This window comes from Cervus canadensis, chromosome 4 (assembly GCF_019320065.1).
Source record: "Cervus canadensis isolate Bull #8, Minnesota chromosome 4, ASM1932006v1, whole genome shotgun sequence".
NCBI classification, from domain to species: domain Eukaryota; kingdom Metazoa; phylum Chordata; class Mammalia; order Artiodactyla; family Cervidae; genus Cervus; species Cervus canadensis.
The window spans coordinates 88,866,108-88,890,934 of record NC_057389.1 but is presented as its reverse complement, the minus strand read 5'-3'; the positions used below and the strand labels follow the sequence as shown (position 1 = coordinate 88,890,934).

General features: G+C 45.2%; 1 protein-coding gene across 1 annotated transcript in view; it reads right to left on the bottom strand.

Annotated features, from left to right (window-relative positions):
- Nucleotides 1-3,201: 3,201 nt before the first annotated feature.
- The window catches only part of ACSBG2 (acyl-CoA synthetase bubblegum family member 2), a 45,116-nt gene continuing 23,490 nt past the window's right edge, over nt 3,202-24,827 (bottom strand). The window contains exons 8-15 of the mRNA XM_043464369.1: nt 24,445-24,626; nt 24,080-24,313; nt 18,760-18,977; nt 16,359-16,498; nt 16,023-16,269; nt 15,173-15,281; nt 3,392-3,532; nt 3,202-3,246 (exon numbers count right to left, since the gene is read on the bottom strand). Of these exons, the coding sequence (XP_043320304.1) occupies nt 15,208-15,281; nt 16,023-16,269; nt 16,359-16,498; nt 18,760-18,977; nt 24,080-24,313; nt 24,445-24,626 (1,095 nt within the window). The 3' untranslated portion in view covers nt 3,202-3,246; nt 3,392-3,532; nt 15,173-15,207. The remainder of the gene's footprint in view (nt 3,247-3,391; nt 3,533-15,172; nt 15,282-16,022; nt 16,270-16,358; nt 16,499-18,759; nt 18,978-24,079; nt 24,314-24,444; nt 24,627-24,827) is intronic.

The following is a 24,827-nucleotide window of genomic DNA, read 5'->3' as shown; positions in this document are numbered from 1 at the left end:
ACTTGTGACCGGAATGTACAAAGAACTCTTGTAAGCCAACAATAAAAAGACAAAAGAATTCAGTTTAAAAATGGGCAAAGAGTTTGGACATGTGTCCAAAGAAGATTCATGTAGGGATATTTGTGATACAGCCAGATGATGGAATTGACTCAGCCATAAAAACAAATGACTGATATGCAGAAATGAACTCACGCTATGTGGGGAAAGCCACTCGAACAGCCACTACTGGCCTGGAAGGTGATGAATCCCAACCCCATTCCAACAGGCGGAAGCTAGGAAGCTAAAAACTGTATCCCCCAGAATCTCACGTGGAGAGGGTTCTGGACATAACTTGGGTTCCACTAATCAGGACTGATTTGGACATGACCTGTGTCATATTCCCAGTAGAAACTGGGTGCTTCTGGGGCCAGCAGCAGGGGCATCAGCTTCTTGCCTGGGTCAGAAGTCTCCTGACCCAGCGGCCTCTTGGGCAGAAGTAGTTTTCCTGGTCCACAGCAGAGATGGTGTGGTTCCACTGTCAGCTCAAACCAGTCAGTCCTAAAGGAAATCAACCCTTAATATTTGTTGGAAGGGCTGATGCTGAAGCTGAAGCTCCAATACCCTTGGCCACCTGATGTGAAGAACCAACTCATTGGAAAAGACCCTCATGCTGGCAAAGATTGAGGGCAGGAGGAGAAGCGGGTGACAGAGGAGGGGATGGTTGCATGGCATCACTGATTCAATGGGCACGAGTTTGAGCAAGCTCCAGGAGATAGTGAAGGACAGGGAAGCCTGGCGTGCTGCAGTTCATGGAGTCACAAAGAGTCAGACATGACTGAGTGACTGAACAATCACCACCACCGTCAACTACTGGAGAGGTGATGGAGCCTCCTGGACTGGTGAACTACAAGTTGTTCTTAGAACATACTCTTCCAGCCCCACTAGTGATTCCCAACCACCCCCTCCCCCGCCACATTTTTTGAGTTATGACTTACAAACCATAAAATTTACTCCTCATAACAGTACACAGACTTGTAATAAATTCATGCTGCGTGAAACCATTGGGACCCTCTGGGCTTTTTGTACCTGGGTGTCTGTTTTCTTCTTCCTGTCTGATTCCTGGGAGAATTGTTCCCATGTGTAGGTGTGTTTTTGATGTGTCTGTGGGGGACGGTGAGCTCTCCATCCTCCTACTCCACCGTCTTAATCCCTCTTCCCTGGTCACAACATTTTTAAATAAAAATATTTACTGACAGGGACTTCCCTGGTGGTCCAGTGGCTAAGACTCGCTCGAAATGCAGGGGGCCCAGGTTCAAGCCCCTGGTTGGGGAACTAAGATTCTACATGCCTCAACTAAGTAAGACCCAGTGCAGCTAAATAAAAATATTTTTTTTAAATAAGAAAAGTTAAAATAAAATTTATTTATTTAGCTGCATTGGGTTTTAGTCATGGTGTGCGAGATCTTCGTTGTGTCATGAAGGCTCTTTTGTTGTGGCACATACACTCCCTAATTGTGGCATGCAGGCTTCAGCGTGTGCGGGCTCAGTGATTGTGGCATGTGGTCTCTTAGTTGCTCAGCAGCATGTGGGATCTTAATTCCCTGACCAGGGATCAAACCCGTGTCCCCTGCATTGCAAGGCGGATTGTTAACCGCTGGACCTCCCTGGTCACAATATTTTTATCCACTGATCTGTACATACTTGTATCATGTGTATTTACGTTTGACAACACCTTAATAGACACAGATGATTCACTAGCATTGAGCTCATGGCCAGTGGCAATGTAAGTCATGCCTGAATGAAGCTTATTTTGCACGTGTATATTTTTCCATAAGGCACCTCAAAGGTTTCTTGAATTCAAGACCGCTAGTCAGCACTTAAGCACTACACTTGGGGGCCGTTTTCAACAGTGAAACCACCAAGAAAAATGCAGAAAACATAGCACTAAATAGACTTCCCAAAGACACAGGTTCACAGCTGAAGCCAGCAGGCACCTGGTTGGACCTTCAGCAAGCCTCAGACATGCATGTTGGGTTGTTAAACTTTTCCACTGCTCCACCCATTTCCAGAGATGGCTATAGAAATGCCAGATACATTAATTTTGGGGGTTAGTCGCTCAGTCATGTCTGACTCTTTGCAGCCCTATGGAAGGTAGGCCACCAGGCTCCTCTGTCCACGGGATTTCCTGGACAAGAATACTGGAGTGCGTTGCCATTACCTTTTCCAGGGAGTCTTCCCAACCCAGGGATCGAACCCATGTCTCCTGCATTGCAGGCGTATTTTTATCTTTACAGTCAGCCACACGGGAAGTCCTCAGTGAGCAGGCAAACTTGTAAATATGGAACCTGCAAATAAAGAGGATTGACCATACTTACATAGTAAAAGCAGAAAAACTTGCAACTTTTTGAGGAAGGCTTTAGCCTTATCTCTGTCAGATGCTCTTTTGTGAGGAGAACGTCTGTACACTTCTGATCAATTTATCATTTGGTGTTTTAAAGAGGAAACAGAAAAAAAAAAAAAGGAGTGCCTCTGGGCATCTGGGGGGACACGAAGTTTCCTTCTTCCTGCCCTCGTGGTCGGTCCCTCTATATGCTGGGAGATGTCCCCTGCCCACTGTCTACCTGTACTGATACCCTTTCAGGAACTGATACTGTGTGTGTGCCATATCAGCTTTGGTTTGTCCATACACGGACTATTGGATGAGAGAGGAAGAAGGTTCTATTTTCTTTCAAGCTGCTGCTGTCTCACATCTTACAACAGCAGCAGACTCATCTATCCCAGAAGATGTAATTCATAAAAAAATCACAGCTATTGGGACTTCCCTAATAGCTCAGCAGTAAAGAACCCGCCTGCCCGTGCAGGAGATGTGGGTTTGATTCCTAGGTTGGGAAGATCCCCTGGAGGAGGAAATTCTCCAGTATTCTGGCCTGGAAAAATCCCATGGACAGAGGAGCCTGGCAGGCTACAGTCTATAGTGTTGCAAAGAGTCGGACACAACTGAAGCGACTTAGCCCGCACTCACCCCTTCCCAAGACTCAGACATGTGAACTCACACAGCCAGTCAGAATCTAAACCCAGAATCTGAACTCCTTGACAAAGGACAAGCTGTCCACATCTGGCCAAAAATCAGGACATGGGGCGCTAGAGAGCTTTATTGTCAGAACTCATCGGATGGGTTTCTAAGTTGCTTGCAGGAAGATGAGTGGGTTTGGGGGCCTGGTTTCTTCTTCAAACTGGGCTTTTCTTCTCTGGTGTCTCTGCCAGTCCTCTGGGGAGGGAAAAAAAAAAAAAACCAGTTGAAACCCACCAAGTCAGATCTTTCTTCTGAACAGGCAGTTCTTCAGGGTCATCCTCATCAGTTTCCCCAGGCTCACGCCCCGAAGGCTTGTAGGAATTCCAAGGTCTATGCTGACCTTGTTGCTTCAAGAGGCATGGCCGGTCCGAGAGTGTTTACCTCTTCCGCAGGTGGATGAAAGAGACCGACGCACAGGGAATGTGGCTTCTTAATAACACAAGACACTCAAGTCCCTGTGATGGGGTCTTCCTCTTGCAGGCTGGAGAGAGGAGAAAGATACGTTCTCATATGGGGACCCTTGGTATATGTGTGTTCATTCCCTGACATCCCACCACCCAGGGACTGTAAGATGGAACTGTTCCAGAATAAACAGATCCCCTTAGAAATTAAGAAAAAAATTGAATTCCTCTCCAGTGAACTTGAACTTGATATTTACCTTTTAAAGAAATTTATTTATTTTTTAATTGAAGGATAATGGCTTTACAGAATTTTGTTGTTTTCTGTCAAACCTCAACATAAATCAGCCGTAGGTATACATATGTCCCCTCCCTTTTGAACCTCCCTCCCATCTCCCTCCTCATCCCACCCCTCTAGGTTTATATGGAGCCCCTGTTTGAATTTCTTGAGACATACAGCAAATTCCCGTTGGCTGTCTGTTTTACATATGGTAATATAAGTTTTCATGTTATTCTCTCCATACATCTCACCCTCTCCCTACCTCTCCCCAAGTCTATAAGTCTATTTTCTATGTCTGTTTCTTCATTGCTGCCCTGTAAATAAATTCTTCAGTACCATTTTTCTAGATTCCATATATATGTGTTAGAATACAATATTGAGCTTTCTCTTTCTGACTCACTTCACTCTGTATAACAGGTTCTGGGTTCATCCACCTCATCAGAACTAACTCAAATGTGTTCCTTTTTATGGCTGGGTAATATTCCATTGTGTATATATACCACAACTTCTTTATCCATTCATCTGTCGATGGACATTTGGTTGCTTCCATGTTCTATCTATTGTAAATAGTGCTGCAATGAACAATGGGATACATGTGTCTTTTTCAATTTTGGTTTCCTTAGGGTATATGCCTTGGAGTGGGATTGCTGGGTCATGTGGTGGTTTTATTCCTAGTTTTTTTCAGGAATCTCCATACTGTCTTCCATAGTGGCTGTATCAATTTACATTCCCACCAACAGTGCAAGAGCATTTCCTTTTCTCCACACCCTCTCCAGCATTTATTGTTTGTAGACTTTTTGATGATGGCCATTCTGACCAGTGTGAGGTGATATCTCATTGTAGTTTTGATTTCTCTAATAATGAGAGATGTTGAGCATCTTTTCATGTGTTTGTTAGCCATCTGTATGTCTTCTTTGGAGAAATGTCTGTTTAGGTCTTTTCCCCACTTTTTGATTGGGTTGGTTGTTTTTCTGGTATTGAGTTTATGAGCTGCTTGTATATTTTGGAAATTAATCCTTTGTCAATTGTTTCATTTGCTATTATTTTCTCCCATTCTGAGGGTTGTCTTTTCACCTTGCTTATAGTTTCCTTTGCTGTGCAAAAGCTTTTAAGTTTAATCAGGTCCCACTTGTTAGTTTTGTTTTTATTTCCATTACTCTAGGTGGGTCATAGAGTATCTTGCTTTGATTTATGTCATTGAGTGTTCTGCCTTTGTTTTCCTCTAAGAGTTTTATAGTTTATGGTCTTAAATTTAGGTCTTTAATCACATTTTGAGTTTATCTTTGTGTATGGTGTTATAAAGTGTTCTAATTTCATTCTTTTACATATAGCTGTCCAGTTCTCCCAGCACCATTTATTGAAGAGGCTGTTTTTCCCCACTGTATATTCTTGCTTTTTTTGTCAAAAATAAGTTACCCATAGGGGCATGGGTTTATTTCTGGGCTTTCTGTCTTGTTCCATTGGTCTATATTTCTGTTTTTGTGCCAGTACCATATTTTCTTGATGACTGTAGCTTTGCAGTATAACCTGAAATCAGGAAGGTTGATTCCTCCAGCTCCATTCTTCTTTCTAAAGACTGCTTTGGTTATTCGGGGTCTTTTGTGTTTCCATACGAATTGTGAAATTTTTTGTTCTTGTTCTGCGGAAAATGCCATTGGTAATTTGATAGGGATCACATTGAATTTGTAGATTGAGTTTGGTAGTATAGTCATTTTCACAATATTGATTCTTCCTACCCAGGAACATGGAATATCTCTCCATCTTTTTATGTCATCTTTGATTTCTTTCATCAGTGTCTTATAATTTTCTGTGTACAGTTCTTTTGTCTCCTTCGTTAAGTTTATTCCTAGATGTTTTATTCCTTTTGTTGCAGTGGTAAATGGGATTGACTCCTTAATTTCTCTTTCTGATTTTTCACTGTTAGTATATAGAAATGCAAGTAATTTCTGTGTATTGACTTTGTATCCTGCAACTTTGCTAAATTCACTGATTAGCTCTAGTAATTTTCTGATACTATCTTTAGGGTTTTCTATGTACAGTATCATCTCATCTGCAAACAGTGAGACCTTTACTTCTTTTCCAATCTGGATTCCTTTTATTTCTTTTTCTTCTCTGATTGATGTAGCCAGGATTTCCAAAACTATGTTGAATGATAGTGGTGAAAGTGGACACCCTTGTCTTATTCCTGATCTTAGGAGGAATACTTTCAGTATTCTCACCATTGAGAATAATTTTTGCTGTAGGCTTATCATATATGGTCTTTACTTTGTTGAGGTAGGTTCCTTCTATGTCCATTTTTTGAAGAATTTTAATCATAAATGGGTGCTGAATTTTGTCGAAGGCCTTTTCTGCATCTATTGAAATGATCATGTGGTTTTTATCTTTCAGTTTGTTAATATGGTATATCACATTGATTGATTTGCATTTATCGAAGAATCCTTGCATCCCTGGAATAAACCCAACTTGATCATGGTGTGTGAGCTTTTTGATGTGTTGCTGAATTGTTTGCTAAAATTTTGTTGAGCATTTCTGTATCTATGTTCATCAGTGATATTGGCCTGTAATTTTCCTTTGTGTGTGTGTTATCTTTGTCTGGTTTTGGTGTCAGGGTGATGGTGGCCTTGTAGAATGAGTTTGGAAGTGTTCCTTCTTCTGCAATTATTTGAAAAAGTTTTATAAGGATAGACATTAGCTCTTCTCTAAATGTTTGATACAGTTCTCCCATGAAGCCATCTGGTCATGGGCTTTTGGTTTTTGGGAGATTTTTGATCACAGCTTCAATTTCAGTGCTTGTAATTGGGTTGTTCATAATTTTTTTTTCCTCTTCTAAACTTTATTATTATTATTTTTAATCCACCAGAAACTTTCAGCAATTTCTTTTCTCTTTTTCTTTTTTCAGTTACTATTTCTTCTAACACTATTTAGCCCCATCTTTCTCCTCTCTTAGGTCTTCAAGACTCCAATATTATATATTTTGTTAAAGCCCCACAAAGTCTTGAGGTTCTGTTACTTGGTTTATTTTTTTAAGTTTATATTCTCTGTTCTTCACATTGGGTAACATCTATTGTTCTATCTTCAACTGATTCTTCTGTCCTGTTGATCCTGCCATTGCCTGTCAATTAAGTTTTTTGATTATTGTATGTTTCAGTTCTAAGGTTCTCAGTTGGTTATTCTTTATTTTATTTATTTGAAACTTTCACTTTTTAAATTTGTTTTAAGTGGCTTGTAATTGCTCTCTGAAGCATTTTTACACGACTATTTAACCACTTTTACCCTCCTTGGCCGATGGTTTCAACATCTGAGTCAGCTTCTCTTGATTGCCATTTCTCCTTCAAGTTGACATTTTCCTGGTTCTCAGTTTGATCAGTGATTTTCAACTGTATCTTGGATAGTTTCGGTATTATGTTATGAGACTCTGCTGCTGCTACTGCTGCTAAGTCACTTCAGTCGTGTCCGACTCTGTGTGACCCCATAGACGGCAGCCACCAGGCTCCTCTGTCCCTGGGATTCTCCAGGCAAGAACACTGAAGTGGGTTGCCATTTCCTCCTCAGGTGCATGAAAGTGAAAAGTGAAAGTGAAGTCGCTCAGTCGTGTCCGACACTGTGACCCCATGGACCGCAGCCTACCAGGCTCTTCCATCCATGGGATTTTCCAGGCAAGAGTACTGGAGTGGGGTGCCATTGCCTTCTCTTGGTTGTTCATAATTTATGTTTCTTCCTCATCAGTCTTGGAAGATTGAACTTTTCTAAGAATCTGTCCAATTCTTCCAGGTTATCCATTTTATTGCCATATAGTTGTTACCATAAGTCTCTTATAATCCTTTGTATTTCTGCATTGTCTGTTGTAACCTCTTCTTTTTCATTTCTAATTTTGTTGATTTGATTCTTCTCTCTTTTTTTCTTGAGGAGTCTGGCTAAAGGTTTGTCAATTTTGTTTATCTTCTCAAAGAACCAGCTTTTAGTTTTATTAATCTTTACTATTGTTTCTTTCATTTCTTTTTCATTTGTTTCTGCTCTGATCTTTATTATTTCTTTCCTTCTAATTTTGGGCTTTTTTTTGTTCTTCTTTTTCCAGTTGTTTTAGGTGTAAAGTTAGGTTGTCTATTCGATGTTTTTCTTGTTTCTTGAAGTAGGATTGTATTGCTATAAACTTCCCTCTTAGAACTGCTTTTGCTACATCCCATAGGTTTTGAGTTTTCATGTTTTCATTGTCATTTGTTTCTAGAAATTTTTGATTTCTTCAGTAACCTGTTGGTTATTTAGAAACGTGTTGTTTAATCTCCATGTGTGTTTTTTACAGTTTTTTTTTTTTCTTGTAATTGATATCTAGTCTCATAGTGTTGTGGTCAGAGAAGATGCTTGATGCAATTTGAATTTTCTTAAATTTACTGATTTGATTGGTGACCCAAGATGTGGTCTATCCTGGAGAATGTTCCGCGTGCACTTGAGAAGAGGTGTATTCTTCTGCATTTGGATGGAATGTCCTGAAGATATCAATAAGATCCATCTCATCTAATTATCATTTAAGATTTATGTTTCCTTATTAATTTTCTGTTTTGATGATCTGTACATTGGTGTGAGTGGGGTGTTAAAGTCTTCTACTGTTATTGTGTAACTGTCAATTTCTCCTTTTATGTCTGTTGGTGTTTGTCTTATATATTGAGGTGCTCCTACATTGGATGCATAGATGTTTACAATTGTTATGTCTTCCTCTTGGATTGATCCCTTGATCACTATGTAGTGTCCTTCCTTATCTCTTGTATCTTCTTTATTTTAAGGTCCATTTTGTCTGATAGGAGGATTGCTACTCAAGCTTTATTTTGCTTCCTATTTGCATCCTCTCATTTTCAGTCTACATGTGTCTTTAGGTCTGAAGTGGGTTTCTTGTAGACAGCATATATATGGGTCTTGTTTTTGTATCCATTCAGCCAGTCTGTGCCTTTTGGTTGGAGTATTTAATCCATTTACATTTAAAGTAATTATTGATATATATGTTCCTATTGCCATTTTCTTAATTGTTTGGGGTTGATTTTGTAGATCTTTTTTCTTTTGTATTTCTTGACTGTATAAGTCCCTTTAACATTTGTTGTAAAACTGGTTTGGTGATACTGAATTCTCTTGACTTTTGCTTGTCTGAAAAGCTTTTGATTTCTCCATCGATTTGAATGAGATCCTTCCTGGGTACGATAATCTTGGTTGTAGATTTTTCCCTTTCAGTACTTTAAATATATCCTGCCATTCCCTTCAGGCCTGAAGAGTTTCTGCTGAAAGATCAGCTGTTAAGTATATGGGGTTTCTCTTGTATGTTACTTGTTGCTTTTCCCTTGTGGCTTTTAATATTCTTTCTTTTAGTCTTTGTTAGTTTGATTATTATGTGTCTTGGCATGTTTCTCCTTGGGTTTATCCTGTATGGGACTCTTTGTGCCTCTTGGACTTGCTTGACTATTTCCTTTTCCATGTTGGGGAAATTTTCAACTATAATCTCTTCAAAAATTTTCTCACATCCTTTCTTTTTCTCTTCTTCTTCTGGGACCCCTTTAATTGGAACGGTGCTGCATTTGATACTGTCCCAGAGGTCTCTGAGACTATCCTCAGTTCTTTTCATTCTTTTTACTTTATTCTGCTCTTCAGAAGCTGTTTCCACCATTTTATCTTCCACCTCACTGATTTGTTCTTTTGCTTCAGATATTCTGCTATTCCTCCTAGAGTATTTTTGATTTCAGTAATTGTGTTGTTTGTCTCTGTATGTTTATTCTTTAATTCGTCTAGGCCTTTGTTAATTGATTCTTGCATTTTCTCCATTCTGTTTTCAAGGTTTTTGATCATCTTTACTGTCACTATTCTGAGTTCTTTCTCAGGGAGTTCACCTGTTTCCTCTTCATTTATTTGGACTTCTGTGTTTCTAGTTTGTTGCTTCATTTGTGTAGTGTTTCTCTGCCTTTTCTTTTTTTTTTTTTTAACTTACTGTGTTTGAGGTCTCCTTTTCCCAGGCTTCAAAGTTAAATTCTCTCTTCCTTTTGGTTTCTGCCCTCCTAAGGTGGTCCAGTGGTTTGTGTAAGCTTAGTATAGGGTGAGATTTGTGCTGAGTTTTGTTTGTTTGTTTGTTTGTTTTTCCTCTGATGGGCAAGGCCGAGTAAGGTGGTAATACTGTCTACTGATGATTTGGTTTGTATTTTTGTTTTGCTTGTTGTTTAGATGAGGCGTCTTGCACAGGTGCTACTGGTGGTTGGGTGATGCCAGATCTTGTATTCAGGTGGTTTCCTTTGTGTGAGTTCTCGCTATTTGATACTCTCTCGGGTTAGACCCTGATGCTGGGAGGGATTAGGGGCAGAAGGAGAAGGGGACTACAGAGGATGAGATGGCTGGATGGCATCACCGACTCGATGGGCATGAGTTTGAGTAAACTCCGGGAGTTTGTGATGGACAGGGCGGCCTGGCGTGCTGCGATTCATGGGGTCGCAAAGAGTCGGACACGACTGAGTGACTGAACTGAACTGAACTGAGGGTTAGTTCTCTGGTAGTCTAGGGTCTTGGAGTCACTGCTCCCACTCCAAAGGCTCAGAGCTTGATCTCTGGTCAGGAATGATGATTCCACAAGTGGTTTGTTATGGCACTAAGTGAGGTGAAAACAAATACCCAAAAACGAGAAACCGAAGGTGAGCCCCGGACAAATGGCAGTTACAGAATCAGGCAAATAATAATTAAAATAGTGGGATATACACATATACATATATACCCATTAGCAAAATCAAAACAGCCCAACAAAAATAAAGTACCATAGATTGATCCAGCAAACAAAGAAACCAAAAATTATATCTACCAGTTAAGAACAAAACTAACTAAAGCACAAACTGGAAAACAAAACTAAAGCAAGGTGCCAAGTGGGGAATAAAGCAATGAAAACAAAACTAACAAATATGTTGAGAGGAAAGGAAAGAAAGAAAAAAGAAGATATATGCAAAGTTAAATAGAGGTGGATAAAGAAGATTTGTATATATTAAAGATTAACTGCAAGGGGAAAAGAACAGTAGGAAAAGCAAACAAAGGAATAAATGTAGAAAAAATAATAATAGATTTAAAAAATAAAAAATTAAAATTAAAGAGAAAAGAAAAAAAAAAGAAAATTCCACAGAACTGCAAAAGCCCAACATAGAGGCAGAGGTTTATAACAACAATGAAAAGTGTGACTGAAAGAAAAACTCAAAAGCTTAATTAGATTTCATAGTGCCAATAAAATCAACATCTGCAACGGGTTGGGGGGTAGGAAAAAAACAAAAGAAAAAAATTCCAAAAGACTCTCTAGAACAAGTCAAAACATAAGAATAATAAATGTTTCTCTTGAGTCAGTGCTGTCAGAGTCCTTTCCCTTGCTGGGAGTCACAGTTACCTCACCTCTCTAGGCAGCACTCCAGTACTGTGCTGAGCTCTGGACCTGCTGTGGGGACAGCTCAGATTCTAATCTGGTCCCACTCCTTTGTGTTCTTGCCTCCAATATCCACGGCTACCAGAACGAGTGTGTTTTCTTTTGTGGAGCTCTCAATGTCCCTTTATATATTCCATAGACACAGAGCTGCCTAGTTGATCATGTGGATTTAATCTGCAGCTTGTACAGCTGATGGGAAGGTTTGGGGTCTTCTTCCTTAGCCACACTGCCCCTGGGTTTCAACTGTGGTTTTATTTCCACCTCTGCATGTGGGTCATCCACTGGGGTTTGCTCCTGAGGCTACCCTGGAGGACTTGGGTCTGCTCCAGTGAGGGCCAGGTGTGGAAGTGGTGCAGCTGCTTTGGGTCGCAGGGGTTCTGGCAGCACCAGGTACTCGGGGGAGTTGGCAGCTAGGGCAGCAGGAAATACAGTGCTCTAGAAGGGTATGGCAATCAGTATTGGCCAATATACTCCAGTATGCTTGCCTGGAGAACCCCCTGACAGAGAAGCCTGGCAGGCCACAGTCTACAGGATCACAAAGTTGGACATGACTGAAGTGACCCTGTGTGCATAGATGCAAGAAACTTTTTTGCCTGCGGCAGCTCTGCCCCAGTGAGGGTTGAACATGAAGATGGCGCAGCTGCTTGGACTGTGGGGACCCTGGCAGTGCTAGGTGTGCAGGGACACCGACTGCCTCTGCTGCAGGTGCTATGGCCCTATCAGAGTCTTTTTTCAAGTCTCTTGCAGCTGGCAATCAGAAGGCCTCTTTGGCCAGTCTTTCTCTGTAGCTGTGCCCGTTCAGGCACTTAGAGGGCTCCCCTGCTTGGGGTCCTCTGTTGTTCCATGCATCAGGCACATAGAGAGGTCCCCATGGCTGGGGTCCTACTCTGTAGATTGGCATGTGAGGCACTTAAAGGGGCACCCTCGGTGGGGTCCTACTCTGTAGTTCAGTGTGTCAGGCATTTGATGGGCCCGTCTGTCTATTCAGCTGCCAATGCTGGGGTGTGGGGAGAGAGAGGTCATGGTGATGGCTCCACCCCCTACGCATGACTCAGCAGTATCACCTTGCTTCCATGGCTGCCTGGCTTTCCTCCAAGGGCACTTCCCACCACAATCTCTTCCCTCACATCCCCTCGATCCATCTCTCCACAATCAACAGCAGCCCTCACCCTGGGATTGCTCCACAGTCCCTAAGCTCCAGCTCCCAGCTGCTGTGCCTTCTAGGGGACCTGCATCCCTGCCTGGCGGTATGTATGCTTGCAGCAAGGACTGTCTGATTCTCATTCCATTTAGGCTGCCATGGATTAGCTGATTCACTCTCAGCCGTAAATGTTTCTCCTCTGACTCAGACAATTGCCCTGATGTGGGGATTGGACCCCTGCTTCGGTTCCTCGACCCGCTGAGGGCATATCCAGTCCTACTAACACTCCTGCTTTCCCCCTGAGTTCCTTCATCCTACCGAGTTTTGCGTGGTTCTCTATATTCTTTTCCACTAGTTAGGTACTCCTATCCTCTGTCAGCTGGTCTGTATGCACTTTTGTGTCTGAAGGTATATTCCTGATGTATCCGTGGAAAGAGATGTACTCCACATCCACCTACTCCTCCGCCATCTTGTTCCTCTTCTGATACTTACTTTTTATTTGCCACACTGGACAGCTTGCGGGATCTTGGAACCCGCAAGATCCCTGACCAGGGACTGAACCCAGGCCCTCAGCAGTGAAAGCCCTGAGTCCTAACCACTGAGCCTGCTAGGGAATTCCCCTCCAATGAACTTTAGCATGGCGCTCTCCAAGAGAAACGTCACGTGAGCCACCAATGTGATGTTAAAATTTCTAGTAGCCACACAGAAAAGGAATTGATGAAGTCGATTTAGGTGCTGTAAGATCCCCTGGAGGAGGAAATGGCAACCCACTCCAGTATTCTTGTCTGGATAATCCCATGGACAGAGGAACCTGGCAGGCTACAGTTCATGGGGGTCACAAAGAGTTGGATACAACTGAGCGACTGAGCACACACACATATACACACACACATTTTTTGGCCACACCACACACGTGTGGGTTCCTAATTCCCCCACCAAAGATTGAACCCACAACCCCCACCCCCCAGCATGGAAAGGCAGTCTTAACCACTGGTCCACCAGGGAAGTCTCTATGTGCTATATTTAATATTATCAGGTATGTCCTAAAGAGTATCATTCTAACATTCAGTGTTTTAAAATATGAACTTGGTATTGTATGTTCTGTTGTTTCATATCAGACTCCCATACCCAGTGTGGGTTTTATACCCACAACATGTCTCAGTTTCAGATGGACCACCCTGTGGCCAGTGATGTCCATACTGGACAGCACGGGTTCAGAGAGGGTCCACCTCCCACCCCCACACCACTGTTGGATGGCCTCTCATCCAACTGCAGAGTGAACTCAGAAATCTTGCAAAAGATACTGAATGGCAAATGAGATGTGTTTAACTGCCGGGCTCACTTGCAAGACTCTGACACATGAAGGGGTGGAGGGGTTAAATCAGTTAATGGTGAAGGAAAGAAAAAAAAAAAAAACCAAACAGATACAGCAGTATTACAGGCTGGATTGCATTCACCTCCATCCTGACACCCAAGCCCTCAGGATGGGAGTATATTTGGGGATGGGAGTCTTTATGGACAGAGGTCTGCAAGTTAAGATATGATCATTGAGTGGACACTGATCCAGTATGACAAGTATTTTTCTAAGGGAAAATCTGGATACAGATGCAGGGAGAAAACGGCCGTCTACAACCAAAGGGGCTTCCCAGGTGGCGCTAGTGGTAAAGAACCTGCCTACCAATGCAGGACACATAAGAGATATGGGTTCGATCCCTGGGTCAGGAATATCCCCTGGAGGAGGGCTTGGCAACCCACTCCAGTATTCTTGCCTGGAGAATCCCATGGACAGAGGAGGCTGGCGGGCTACAGTCCTTAGGGTCGCAAAGAGTCAGACATGACTGAAGCGACATAGCACGCACACACAAACCAAGGAGAGGGGCTTCGGAAGGAACCAACCGAGCCAACCAGCCTTGACTCTGGGGAGACTTCCAGCATCCAGGACCCTGAGGAAAGAGATTCTTGTTGTTTAAGCCCCGGGCCTGCGGAACTGTCTTCTGTGGCAGTCCCAGGAAACCAGCACAGGGCGTCAGAGCAGGAGGATTTGACCCCGAAAGAATTATCCGTAGGCCCCGGGACAATGGAAGTTGTGTCCCCTCTGCCCACACCGTGCATCGTGCTGGGTTTCTAAAGCTACCTGTGACTCCTGGCATCGTGGAGGCTCCATGTGAGAAAGACTTGGGGGAAAGGGAGGGTGCAGAGAGGTAGTGGGAGGAGCTCAAGTCTCTGTCACTCACCTCCCTGGTGGTCCACTGGTTACAAATCCACCTTGCAATGCCAAGGACAGAGGTTCAACCCCTTGTCCCCGAAGATCCCACTTGCCGCCAAGCAACTAAGCCCATCCCCCGCCCCCGCCCCCGCCCCCGCCCCCACCCCAGGACTGCTGAGCCCACTCTCTAGAGCCCATCCTCTGCAACAGGAGAAGCCCGAGCATGGCGACTAGGAAGACCCCCGGCACCAGCAAAGATCCAGTGCAGCCAAGAAACGACATCTCCATGCCGCTGCTGGGATGGGCCGTCACACCTCATTCCTTGGGTTTCCGGCCAGTAAAACCCCCCCACCTGCCCCCCGCAATAGTTTCTGACAAAAGGCCTTCTCCAGAGAGGCCACCAGGAAACATTTGGGCATTTCACATTTGGGCTCTGGTTTCGGATGCGAAGTCTGCCTGGCTCCCTCTGCCAGGCAAATGGAAAAGGCAGGAAGAACAGCTAACAGAGGTGACAGCCAGGCAGGAAGGAGTTGGCATGCCCCACTGGGACCCTGGTGGAGGATGAGTGGAGGGCAGGCACCGTCCAGAGCCCACGGCAGCCAAGCGTGTGTGCACATGTGGAGACCACCTGTGTTGGACTCATCTGAGGCCCAGCCAGCCAAGCTAGTCTCACCATCAGGGCAGCCAGGACCTGCTCCGCCAAAGAAGTCACTGGTAGAAGCTGTTGATCTGCCTTTTGTATTTCTGGTGGACGAAGTGTCGTTTAATCTTTGTCGTCGGGCCTGCCCAGAAAGGAGAAACCGGTTCAGATATGGGGGTGAAATAAGAGTCTGTGTACCCTGGGTGTGACCAGGCAGCAGGATCTTGTGGCTGGGGCTGGGCTGGTGGCTGGCCATACCCTCATCTTCCTGGGGCACCGCCTTTGCCATTTTCGGGGATGGCAAAGGAGACCGCCTGGCTTCACACACACACACAGCTCCCTTTCTGGGAATAAAATCTCAACTCGTTAGCACAGCTGAACGTGACCTCTCTCCACCCTGACTTCACAGGCCTCCCAGTTGTTCCCACGACTCTCCAGACACCGTCCTGCCTGAGGGCCTCTGTACCTGCTGCCCCCTCAGCCAGGAATATTATTCCCCTTTGATTGTTTGCCCAAAAGGCTCCTTCTCATCTTCTGAGTGTTACCCTAAGGACCGCTTCCTGAGAGCAGCCTTCCCAGATCCTTCTGGCCAAAGCAGCTTGCTGTCCAACCTCTGATCCATCATCCCTCTAGTCCACTGTCACACCTGCTACACTGCCCAGTCTTCTCACCTCCCTGACACATCAGAGTCTGAAACTACTGGGGGTGGGGTCAGGGGGAGGTGGACACCATCTCCCTCTGTGTGGCCCCCCCTCGGTCGGCAGCTGGTCCCACAGACCCACTGACTCCCAGAATAAGACATGTCTCCTCAGCGCCCACAGGGCCCTGGACTGTACCACCAGGGGACCAGCCTCCAGGTATCAAAGCTCTCCAGGCCACTCACCTAGCTCTCCGCCACTGATGGAAAAGTCCTTCTCCAAGATGACCCACTTCTGAATCTTCTGTGCATTGGAGATGGCTTTTTTGTTGACAGCATTGATGCCTTTCTGGATGGCCATGTGGACCATAGGGTCTCGCAGGTCCAGGATCTCAGACACCGTGGTCGCCTGGCTGCCCACCTCCCGGCAGAACTTGATCGCCTCCCAGTTCAGCGTGTCCAGTGGCTCTCCAGTCATTTTGTCAACCTCGCACTGCCCCCGCGACACCCCTGTCACAACCCCTAGTATCCAGCCCCAAGGACCAAGATGCGGCTTCCCACCTGCTGGAAAACCCACGTTACCTTCAGCGTCAGGAGGATGCTCAGGAACTTGGCCTTGTCGCCCACCAACATGGCATTACTAATGATGGGGATCGTCTCCTTAACCAGGTTCTCGATGGGAAGGGGGGCCACGTTCTCGCCACCGGCTGTGATGATGATTTCTGAAACGAGGCGTGACTGGGGGTGGGTTCAACCAGGACAGCCCAGGAGCCCCGTGCCTTTGCAGATCAGACGGGCCCAGGTGTTGGCAGCAGCAACCACTCCCCTGAAAAACCCCGGAAGCAGAGGGGCACCCCTGCCCTTGGCCAGGACACTCTCCATGTCCTTCTCCAAGTCCCAATCACTCTGCCCCTCCTCCCCCATCTTCTTCAGATTCCCATCAAGTATCCACATCCTGAATATTCCACTTGGACAGCATCTTATCAACTCCTGGCCTGTTCCTTGGTCCCCCGTACCCTGAACCAGGCCCTCTGGTATGCCCTTGCCTGGAAAATAGTCAAGCGCTTCTGACCATGCCCTGTCTCTCTGTCTCCTGCTGTTCCCATTGTCTGGCAACTCTCAAAGACCCCAAGTCCAGGCTCCTCACGGGGGTGTGTGGTGCCTTCCTAGTTTTGGCAGGCTCTTAAAGGATTGTGTCACTGTCTCCCCCTGCCTAAAATCCTTCAGGAGCTCCTCCTCCTGCCCCAGACACAGTCTTCACTTGTTCCTCCATCCTGGGACACCTGCTGCTTCCTGTCCCACCCACCCAGACTCTCTCCATTCCATCCTGTGATCTTGCAGTCACCTCCGCTGAGGTCCTTACAGCACTAGGAATGATCCGTTTGAGCCCATGATGGACATCTGTGATATCATCTGCCCGGTGACTCCTCCATCCTTCGAGTTTCTTTAGAGAACTACCCTCCATCTCTGTGTGATATGGGGAGGGGGTGGGCTGCTGGGGTAAGCCTGTGACCACATCAGACCAGTCAGTGTATTTCGTCCTCTACAGTGATTCATTCTGAGACGGATTACTGACCCAAGAAGATCCAGTGAGAATCAGGCATAAAACTTGCTGACGCTGTTGGGAATAGTACACTCTTTCCTCAACCTTTGGGTGTTACAATGAGCCTAGACTGTTGGCAGCCATCTTGTCATCAAGTTGGAAAAGCCTCCTCAAGAATGGCATCAGGGAGCTCCCTAGTGGTCCAGAGGTTAAGAATCTAGCTTCCAATGCAGGGGATGTGGGTTCAATCCCTGGTCATGGAACTAAGATCCCACATGCCGTGTGGCAACTAAGCCCTTGAGCCACAACTACTGAGGCCACATGACAAAGAGCCTGCATGCTGCAACTAAGACCAGATGCAGACACATAAATAAATGAATAAACAGACAAGGATGGCATAAATATAGAGGGGGACTTGGTCACAGAAGGATAAAGAGATTCTTGTGATGTCATTTTGGCACCTGGATCCACCCATGCCTGAGGCATGTGCTTTTGGACTTTCCAGTTTTGAGCCAGCAGCTTTACTTTTCCACACAAACCTGCTTAAGAAGGGTTTTCTGTTGCTTATCACAGAAATAGTGGTAACATAGCCCTCCTACTGAACAGTTACACCCTATGTCAGGCTCCATGCCAGATGCTCTACATCAGAGGTTGTGGGCTAAATTCCACAAGGCTCCTTCTGCCTGTTTTTGTAAAGACACGAGCTAAAAAGTTTTTACATTTCTAAATGGTTGGAAGGAAATCTAAAGAAGAACAATATTTGTGATACATGAAAATCCTATGACATTTGTATTAGTGCATGGCCACGACCATAGGTCTGGACATCAACTGCGGCTGCTTTTGTCCCACAGCTGTCAGACACCCTGTATCCCGCAAATCCAAAATATTTATACATGGGCCCTTTAGGGCTTCCCTGGTGGCTCAGTGGTATAGAATCTGCCTGCCGATGCAGGAGATACAGGAGACATAGGTTCTGTCCCTGGCTCGGGAAGATCCCCTGGAGAAGGAAATGGCAACCCACTCCAGTATTCTTGCCTAAAGAACCCCATGGACAGAGGAGTTTGTCGGGCTACTGTCCATGGGGTCACAAAAGAGACACGAGTTAGTGACTAAAACAGCGACCAACTTTATGGGAAAAGTTGACTGACCCCTGTTCCGTATCATTTCATTTAATCATGATGACTCTGTAGTTACTGTTATCCGTAAATGACAGGGGAGGGAACAGAGGTTTGAGGCCCAGTGTAGGCTTCTTTTCTGGCTCCATCCTGCTGAGGGCCAGATGCTGGGCACAAGGACAGCACTGGGCTGGACAGTGCACGGGCTGGGGTGTCCCTGTACATCTGTGTGAGCACCCATCCCCATGAAAGGTGGCAAGGCAGAGCCTTCAGTGTTCAAGGCTGGCCTGCCCACTGGAGGCCCCTGGGAACCCAGCCCCAGTACCTTTGATGCGGCCGGTGATAAAGAGGAAGCCCTGGTTGTCCAGGCGGCCCAGGTCCCCAGAGTGGAGCCAGCCCTCCTTGTCAATGGCCTCCATGGTCGCGTCTTCCTGCTCCAGGTAGCCCATGAAGACATGCCGGCCCCAGAGGCAGATTTCCCCCACGCCATCCTTGCTCGGCTGGTACAGCATGTTCTTACACCCTGCCACAATTTTGCCAGAACTGCCGGGGGACAGGAGGGAGGAAGACTGAGACTCGGGGGCAGGGGCCGAGGTCACCTGGTTCCTGACCCCTGGCTCAGCTGGCCTGGGCTGGAGCTGCCGCTGCATCCTCCCCAGGACCCAGTGGCTGCTTGTGACTATTGGCTGAGTGGAGAGAGGGCTGGTCCCACCAAGGGAGTCAAATTCCCAAAAACCTGGTGAACTGGGCTTCCCTGGTGGCTCAGTGGTAAAGAATCTGCCTGTGATGCAGGAGACAGCGAGTTTGATCCCTGGGTCAGGAAGATCCCTGGAGAAGGAAATGGCAACCCACTCCAGTATTTTTGCCTGGGAAATCCCATGGACAGAGGAGCCTGTTGGGCTACAGTCCATGGGGTCACAAAGAGTCAGACATAACTGAGTGACACTTTCACTGGTGAACTGGGAAGCCCAGTGGAGTTGTAAGTTGGTTTTATCTTCACGTACATGGCAGAAAGACTTCCCAGCAATGGGATTCCTCAGTGTCCGAGTGGTTGGTACTCCACGTTTTCCCTGCTGAGGGTCTGGGTTCCATCCCTGATCGGGGAACTAAGATCCCGCAAGCCACACAGAGTGGCAAAAAAAAAAAAAAAAGAAAGAAAGAAAGAAAAGAAAATCAACCAACCCGAGCAACAAAACCCTTTCTAGAAAACAGGAATGTTGCCCTGAATGCAGTGACCAGGACAGCTGATTTTAGGTAAAATGACCAGCCAAAGTCTCTTTAAAGTTACTTCCACAGGACAGAGAGCACTAGTGAAATCTGGATTTTCGTGAAATTCCTTTCATTAGTGATACCACTTGGGAGGGTGGTCTTAGGATGGAGAGAAGGAAGTATTTTCTTTCTGCCTGGCTGAGATCTCTTCTATTGGCAGTTAGAAGGGTCGGTGGTTTTAGGGTGAAGTGTAGAAACTCCCATAGTCAGCAAGTGGAAAAAGAAGGCAGGCCTGAGATGCTTAAAATGTATATGAATGCATAAATGTGGACTCTGGAAAAAGGGTACAGGTGAACAGACATAGAGAACAAGTGTATTGACCCCACCGGGGGAAAGGCAGGGTGGGATAAATTGGGAGATTGGGATTGACATGTATACACTACAATGTATAAGATAGGTAACTAATGAGAATCTACTGTATAGTACAGGGAACTCTACTCAATGTTCTGTGGTGACCTAAATGGGAAGGAAGTCCAAAAAAGAGCAGATACACACACACACACACACACACATGACCAAGATCTTCCAGATGTACAAGCTGGGTTTAGAAAAGGCAGAAGAACCAGAGATCAAATTGCCACCATCTGTTGGATCATAGAAAAAGCAACAGAATGCCAGAAAAATATCTACTTCTGCTTCATTGACTACGCAAAAGCCTTTGACTGTGTGGATCACAACAAACTGGAACATAGTTAAAGAGATGGGAATAACAGACCACCTTACCTGTCTCCTGAGAAAACTGTATGTGGGTCAAGAAGCAACAGGACATGGAACAACTGACTGGTTAAGAATTGGGAAAGGAGTATGACAAGGCTGTATATTGTTACTCTGCTTATTTAACATATATGCAGAGTACATCATGCAAAATGCCAGGCTGGAGGAATCACAAGCTGGAATCAAGACTGCCAGAAGAAATGTCAACAACCTCCCATATGTAGGTGATACCACTGTCATGGCAGAAAGTAAAGAGGAACTAAGGAGCCTCTTGATGAAGGTGAATGTTGGCCTAAAACTCAACATTCAAAAAACTAAGATCATGACATCTGATCCCATCACTTCATGGCAAATAGAAGGGGGAAAAGTGTAAGTGGAAATAGTGACAGATTTTATGTTCTTGGGCTCCAAAATCACTGCAGCCATGAAATTAAAAGATGCTTGCTCCTTGGGAGGAAAGCTATGACAAACCTAGACATCACATTAAAGAGCAGAGACATCACTCTGCCAACAAAGGTTCATATAGTCAAAGCTATGGTTTTCCTATATGAACATTGACATTCTAGGAATCAGTGAACTAAGATGGACTGGAATGGGTGAATTTAACTCAGATGACCATTATATCAACTACTGTGGGCAGGAATCCCTTAGAAGAAATGGAGTAGCCATCATAGTCTACAAAAGAGTCTGAAATGCAGTACTTGGATGCAATCTCAAAAACGACAGAATGATCTCTGTTCGTTTCCAAGACAAACCATTCAATATCATGGTAATCCAAGGCTGTGCCGCAACCAGTAATGCTGAAGAAGCTGAAGTTGAATGGTTCTATGAAGACCTACAAGACCTTTTAGGACTAACACCCAAAAAAGATGTCCTTTTCATTTTAGGGGACTGGAATGCAAAAGTAGGAAGTCAAGAAATATCTGGAGTAACAGGCAAATTTGGCCTTGGAGTACAGAATGACGCAGGGCAATAGCTAATAGAGTTTTGCCAAGAGAACACACTGGTCATAGCAAACACCCTCTTCCAACAACACAAGAGAAGACTCTACACATGGACATCACCAGATGGTAAACACTGAAATCAGCCAAAGATGGAGAAGCTCTATTCAGTCAGCAAAAACAAGACCGGGAGCTGACTGTGGCTCAGATCATGAACTCCTTATTGCCAAATTCAGACTTAAATTGAAGAAAGTGGGGGAAACCACTAGACCATTCAGGTATGACCTAAATCAAATCCCTTATGATTATACAGTGGAGGTGATGGAATTCCAGTTGAGCTATTTCAAATCCTAAAAGATAATACTGTGAAATTGCTGCACTCAATATGTCAGCAAATTTGGAAAACTCAGCAGTGGCCACAGGACTGGAAAAGGTCAGTTTTCATTCCAATCCCAAAGAAAGACAATGCCAAAGAATGCTCAAACTACCGCACAATTGCACTCATCTCACACACTAGTAAAGTAATTCTTAAAATTCTCCAAGCCAGGCTTCAGCAATACGTAAACCGTGAACTTCCAGATGTTCAAGCTGGTTTTAGAAAAGGCAGAGGAACCAGAGATCAAATTGTCAACATCTGCTGGATCACCGAAAAAGCAAGAGAGTTCCAGAAAAACTTCTATTTCTGGTTTATTGACTACGCCAAAGCCTTTGACTGTGTGGATCACAATAAACTGTGGAAAATTGTGAAAGAGATGGGAATACCAGACCACCTGACCTGCCTCTTGAGAAACCTGTATGCAGATCAGGAAGCAACAGTTAGAACTGGACATGGACCAACAGCCTGGTTCCAATAGGAAAAGGAGTATGTCAAGGCTGTATATTGTCACCCTGCTTATTTAACTTATATGCAGAGTACATCATGAGAAATGCTGGGCTGGAGGAAGCACAAGCTGGAATCAAGATTGCCGGGAGAAATATCAATAACCTCCGACATGCAGATGATACCACACTTATGGCAGAACGTGAAGAAGAACTACAGAGCCTCTTGATAAAATTGAAAGAGGGGAGTGAAAAAGTTGGCTTAAAGCTCAACATTCAGAAAACTAAGATCATGACATCTGGTCCCATCACTTCATGGCAAATAGATGGGGAAACAGTAGAAACAGTGTCAGACTTTATTTTTTTGGGCTCCAAAATCACTGCAGATTGTGATTGCAGCCATGAAATTAAAAGACGCTTACTCCTTGGAAGGAAAGTTATGACCAACCTAGATAGCATATTAAAAATCAGAGACATTTTTTGTCAACAAAGGTCTGTCTAGTCAAGGCTATGGTTTTTCCAATGGTCATGTATGGATGTGAGAGTTGGACTATAAAGAAAGCTGAGCACAGAAGAATTGATGCTTTTGAACTGTGGTGTTGGAGAAGACTCTTGAGAGTCCCTTTGACTGCAAGGAGATCCAACCAGTCCATCCTAAAGGAGATCAGTCCTGGGTGTTCATTGGAAGGACTGATGTTGAAGCTGAAACTCCAATACGTTGGCCACCTGATGCAAAGAGCCAACTCATTGGAAAAGACTCTGATGCTGGGAAAGATTGAGGGCAGGAGGAGAAGGGGACGACAGAGGATGAGATGGTTGGATGGTATCACTGACTCAATGGACATGAGTTTGAGCAAACTCTGGGAGATGGTAAAGGACAGGGAAGCCTGGCGTGCTGCAGTTCATGGAGTCACAAAGACTTGGACACGACATCGTGACTGAACAACAGATAACTGACTCACTTTGCTATACAGCAGAAAATAACTTTATAAAGCAACTATACTCCAATAAAAGTTTTTTTTTTTAAATGTACAAAGAGGCTTCTTATGACTTCCTGATTAAAAACTTTCCTAGGAGTGTGGGAAAACTCAGAAGCTATACAAGTTTGATGGGTTCATCCAAGGAAAACTAAAAAAAATTCTACACAGGAAAAAAAAAAAAGAAAAAAACCACCTCTTTAAGGAAGGACTACTCTTTGGTTTGGGGAAAAACAACAAGGTTCAAGTGGGCATTTGGGTTTTACAGAAAACAGACCCAGGTGCAGTTATGGGCTGGAAGGGGTGGATACTGATATACAGAGTAAAGAAAGAAGCAAGAGATGGTTTTGCCAGATTGGGAAGATCAGACTTCGATTTCACTAAGTTCAAAGGCGAGTGGAACCTGACCAAACACGAGAGGAGACTCGACCTTGCAGTATGGTGCTGTTGGTAGGGGACAGGGGGTCAGGGAAGGATGACGAGGAGGTCCTGTGAAGGAACATGGCTCCCAGACTCCAAGTGGAACTCGCCTTTGGTGTTTTACTGTGTCAGTGTAACTGGGCTCCATCCTGCAGTCCAAGCTAAGCAAAGCTTGGGAGAAAGCCAGAGGGGCCTGGGGACATGGACAAAGCACCTTGGAGATGAAAGGTCCCTGGGTCTCAGGAGGTCAACCTGGGGTGGGACATCTGGAGGCAGAGCTCTCAAGTGACAGATAGGGAGGGTACATACATAGAATGTTTGGGAGACCTCCCTCTTTGTCCGTGGGCTCTCGGACAAACTGGGGCTTCCCACAGTCATGAAGATTTGGAGCCTGGAGGCTGGAGACACCAAGTCAGGATTCATCGTAGCCCAGAAACCCTCCCACCTCCATCCCCTTTGACCCAGCATTGCCAGAGGACCAGGTGTCTGCCCAGGAGACCAGTACCTTAGAAACTTGTAGTTTTCCGAGGTGGATATGGAGTGGGGTCCTGAGCTTTCACTCATACCATACACTTCGCCTATTGGTATGTCCAGGCTTAAAAAGAACTCAGAAGTCTCTTTGTTGAGGGGTGCAGCCCCACTGATAAAAATGCGACAGTGATCCAGGCCAAGGGAATTCTTGATTTTGGTGAACACGAGTGCCTTTGCCATGCGGTAGCTCATGGAAGGGTCATGTTCCCTGTGAACATGGATGCCAAGGAAGGTTCTGTAGCCACAGAGCCACACAGGGGGGATGGGACCCAGCTGGAGAAGGCTGAGCCCCCTCACCCACCACCCTCCATGCCTGGCCCCAGCGGTCCTGCCACTTACCCTGGCATCCTTTTCGAGTTGACCTTGAAGCCAATATTCCTTGCCCACAGAAACACCTTTCTCCTCAAGCTTGAAGACTTGTCAACAGTCTCCTTTATCTTCTCATGCATCTTTTCCCAAATTCGGGGTACCCCCAGGAAGGCAGTAGGCTTTACCTCTTGCAAGGTGTTGACCAAGGTGCCCTGCTGGGCACAGAGTTTGGTCAGCAACACCTGCACCCCAGGTGTCCATCTCTCCCCAGCCACTGAGGGAAGCCCAGGAGAACTTTCTCTTGGCTTTCTGGACCAAGGTGAGCTCCTGATCCACAGGAGCCAGCCCATTGACTAGCCAGTGGCCAATCAGTTTAACCCGTTCTCCCTGGGGACATAGTGGAGCATACAGAC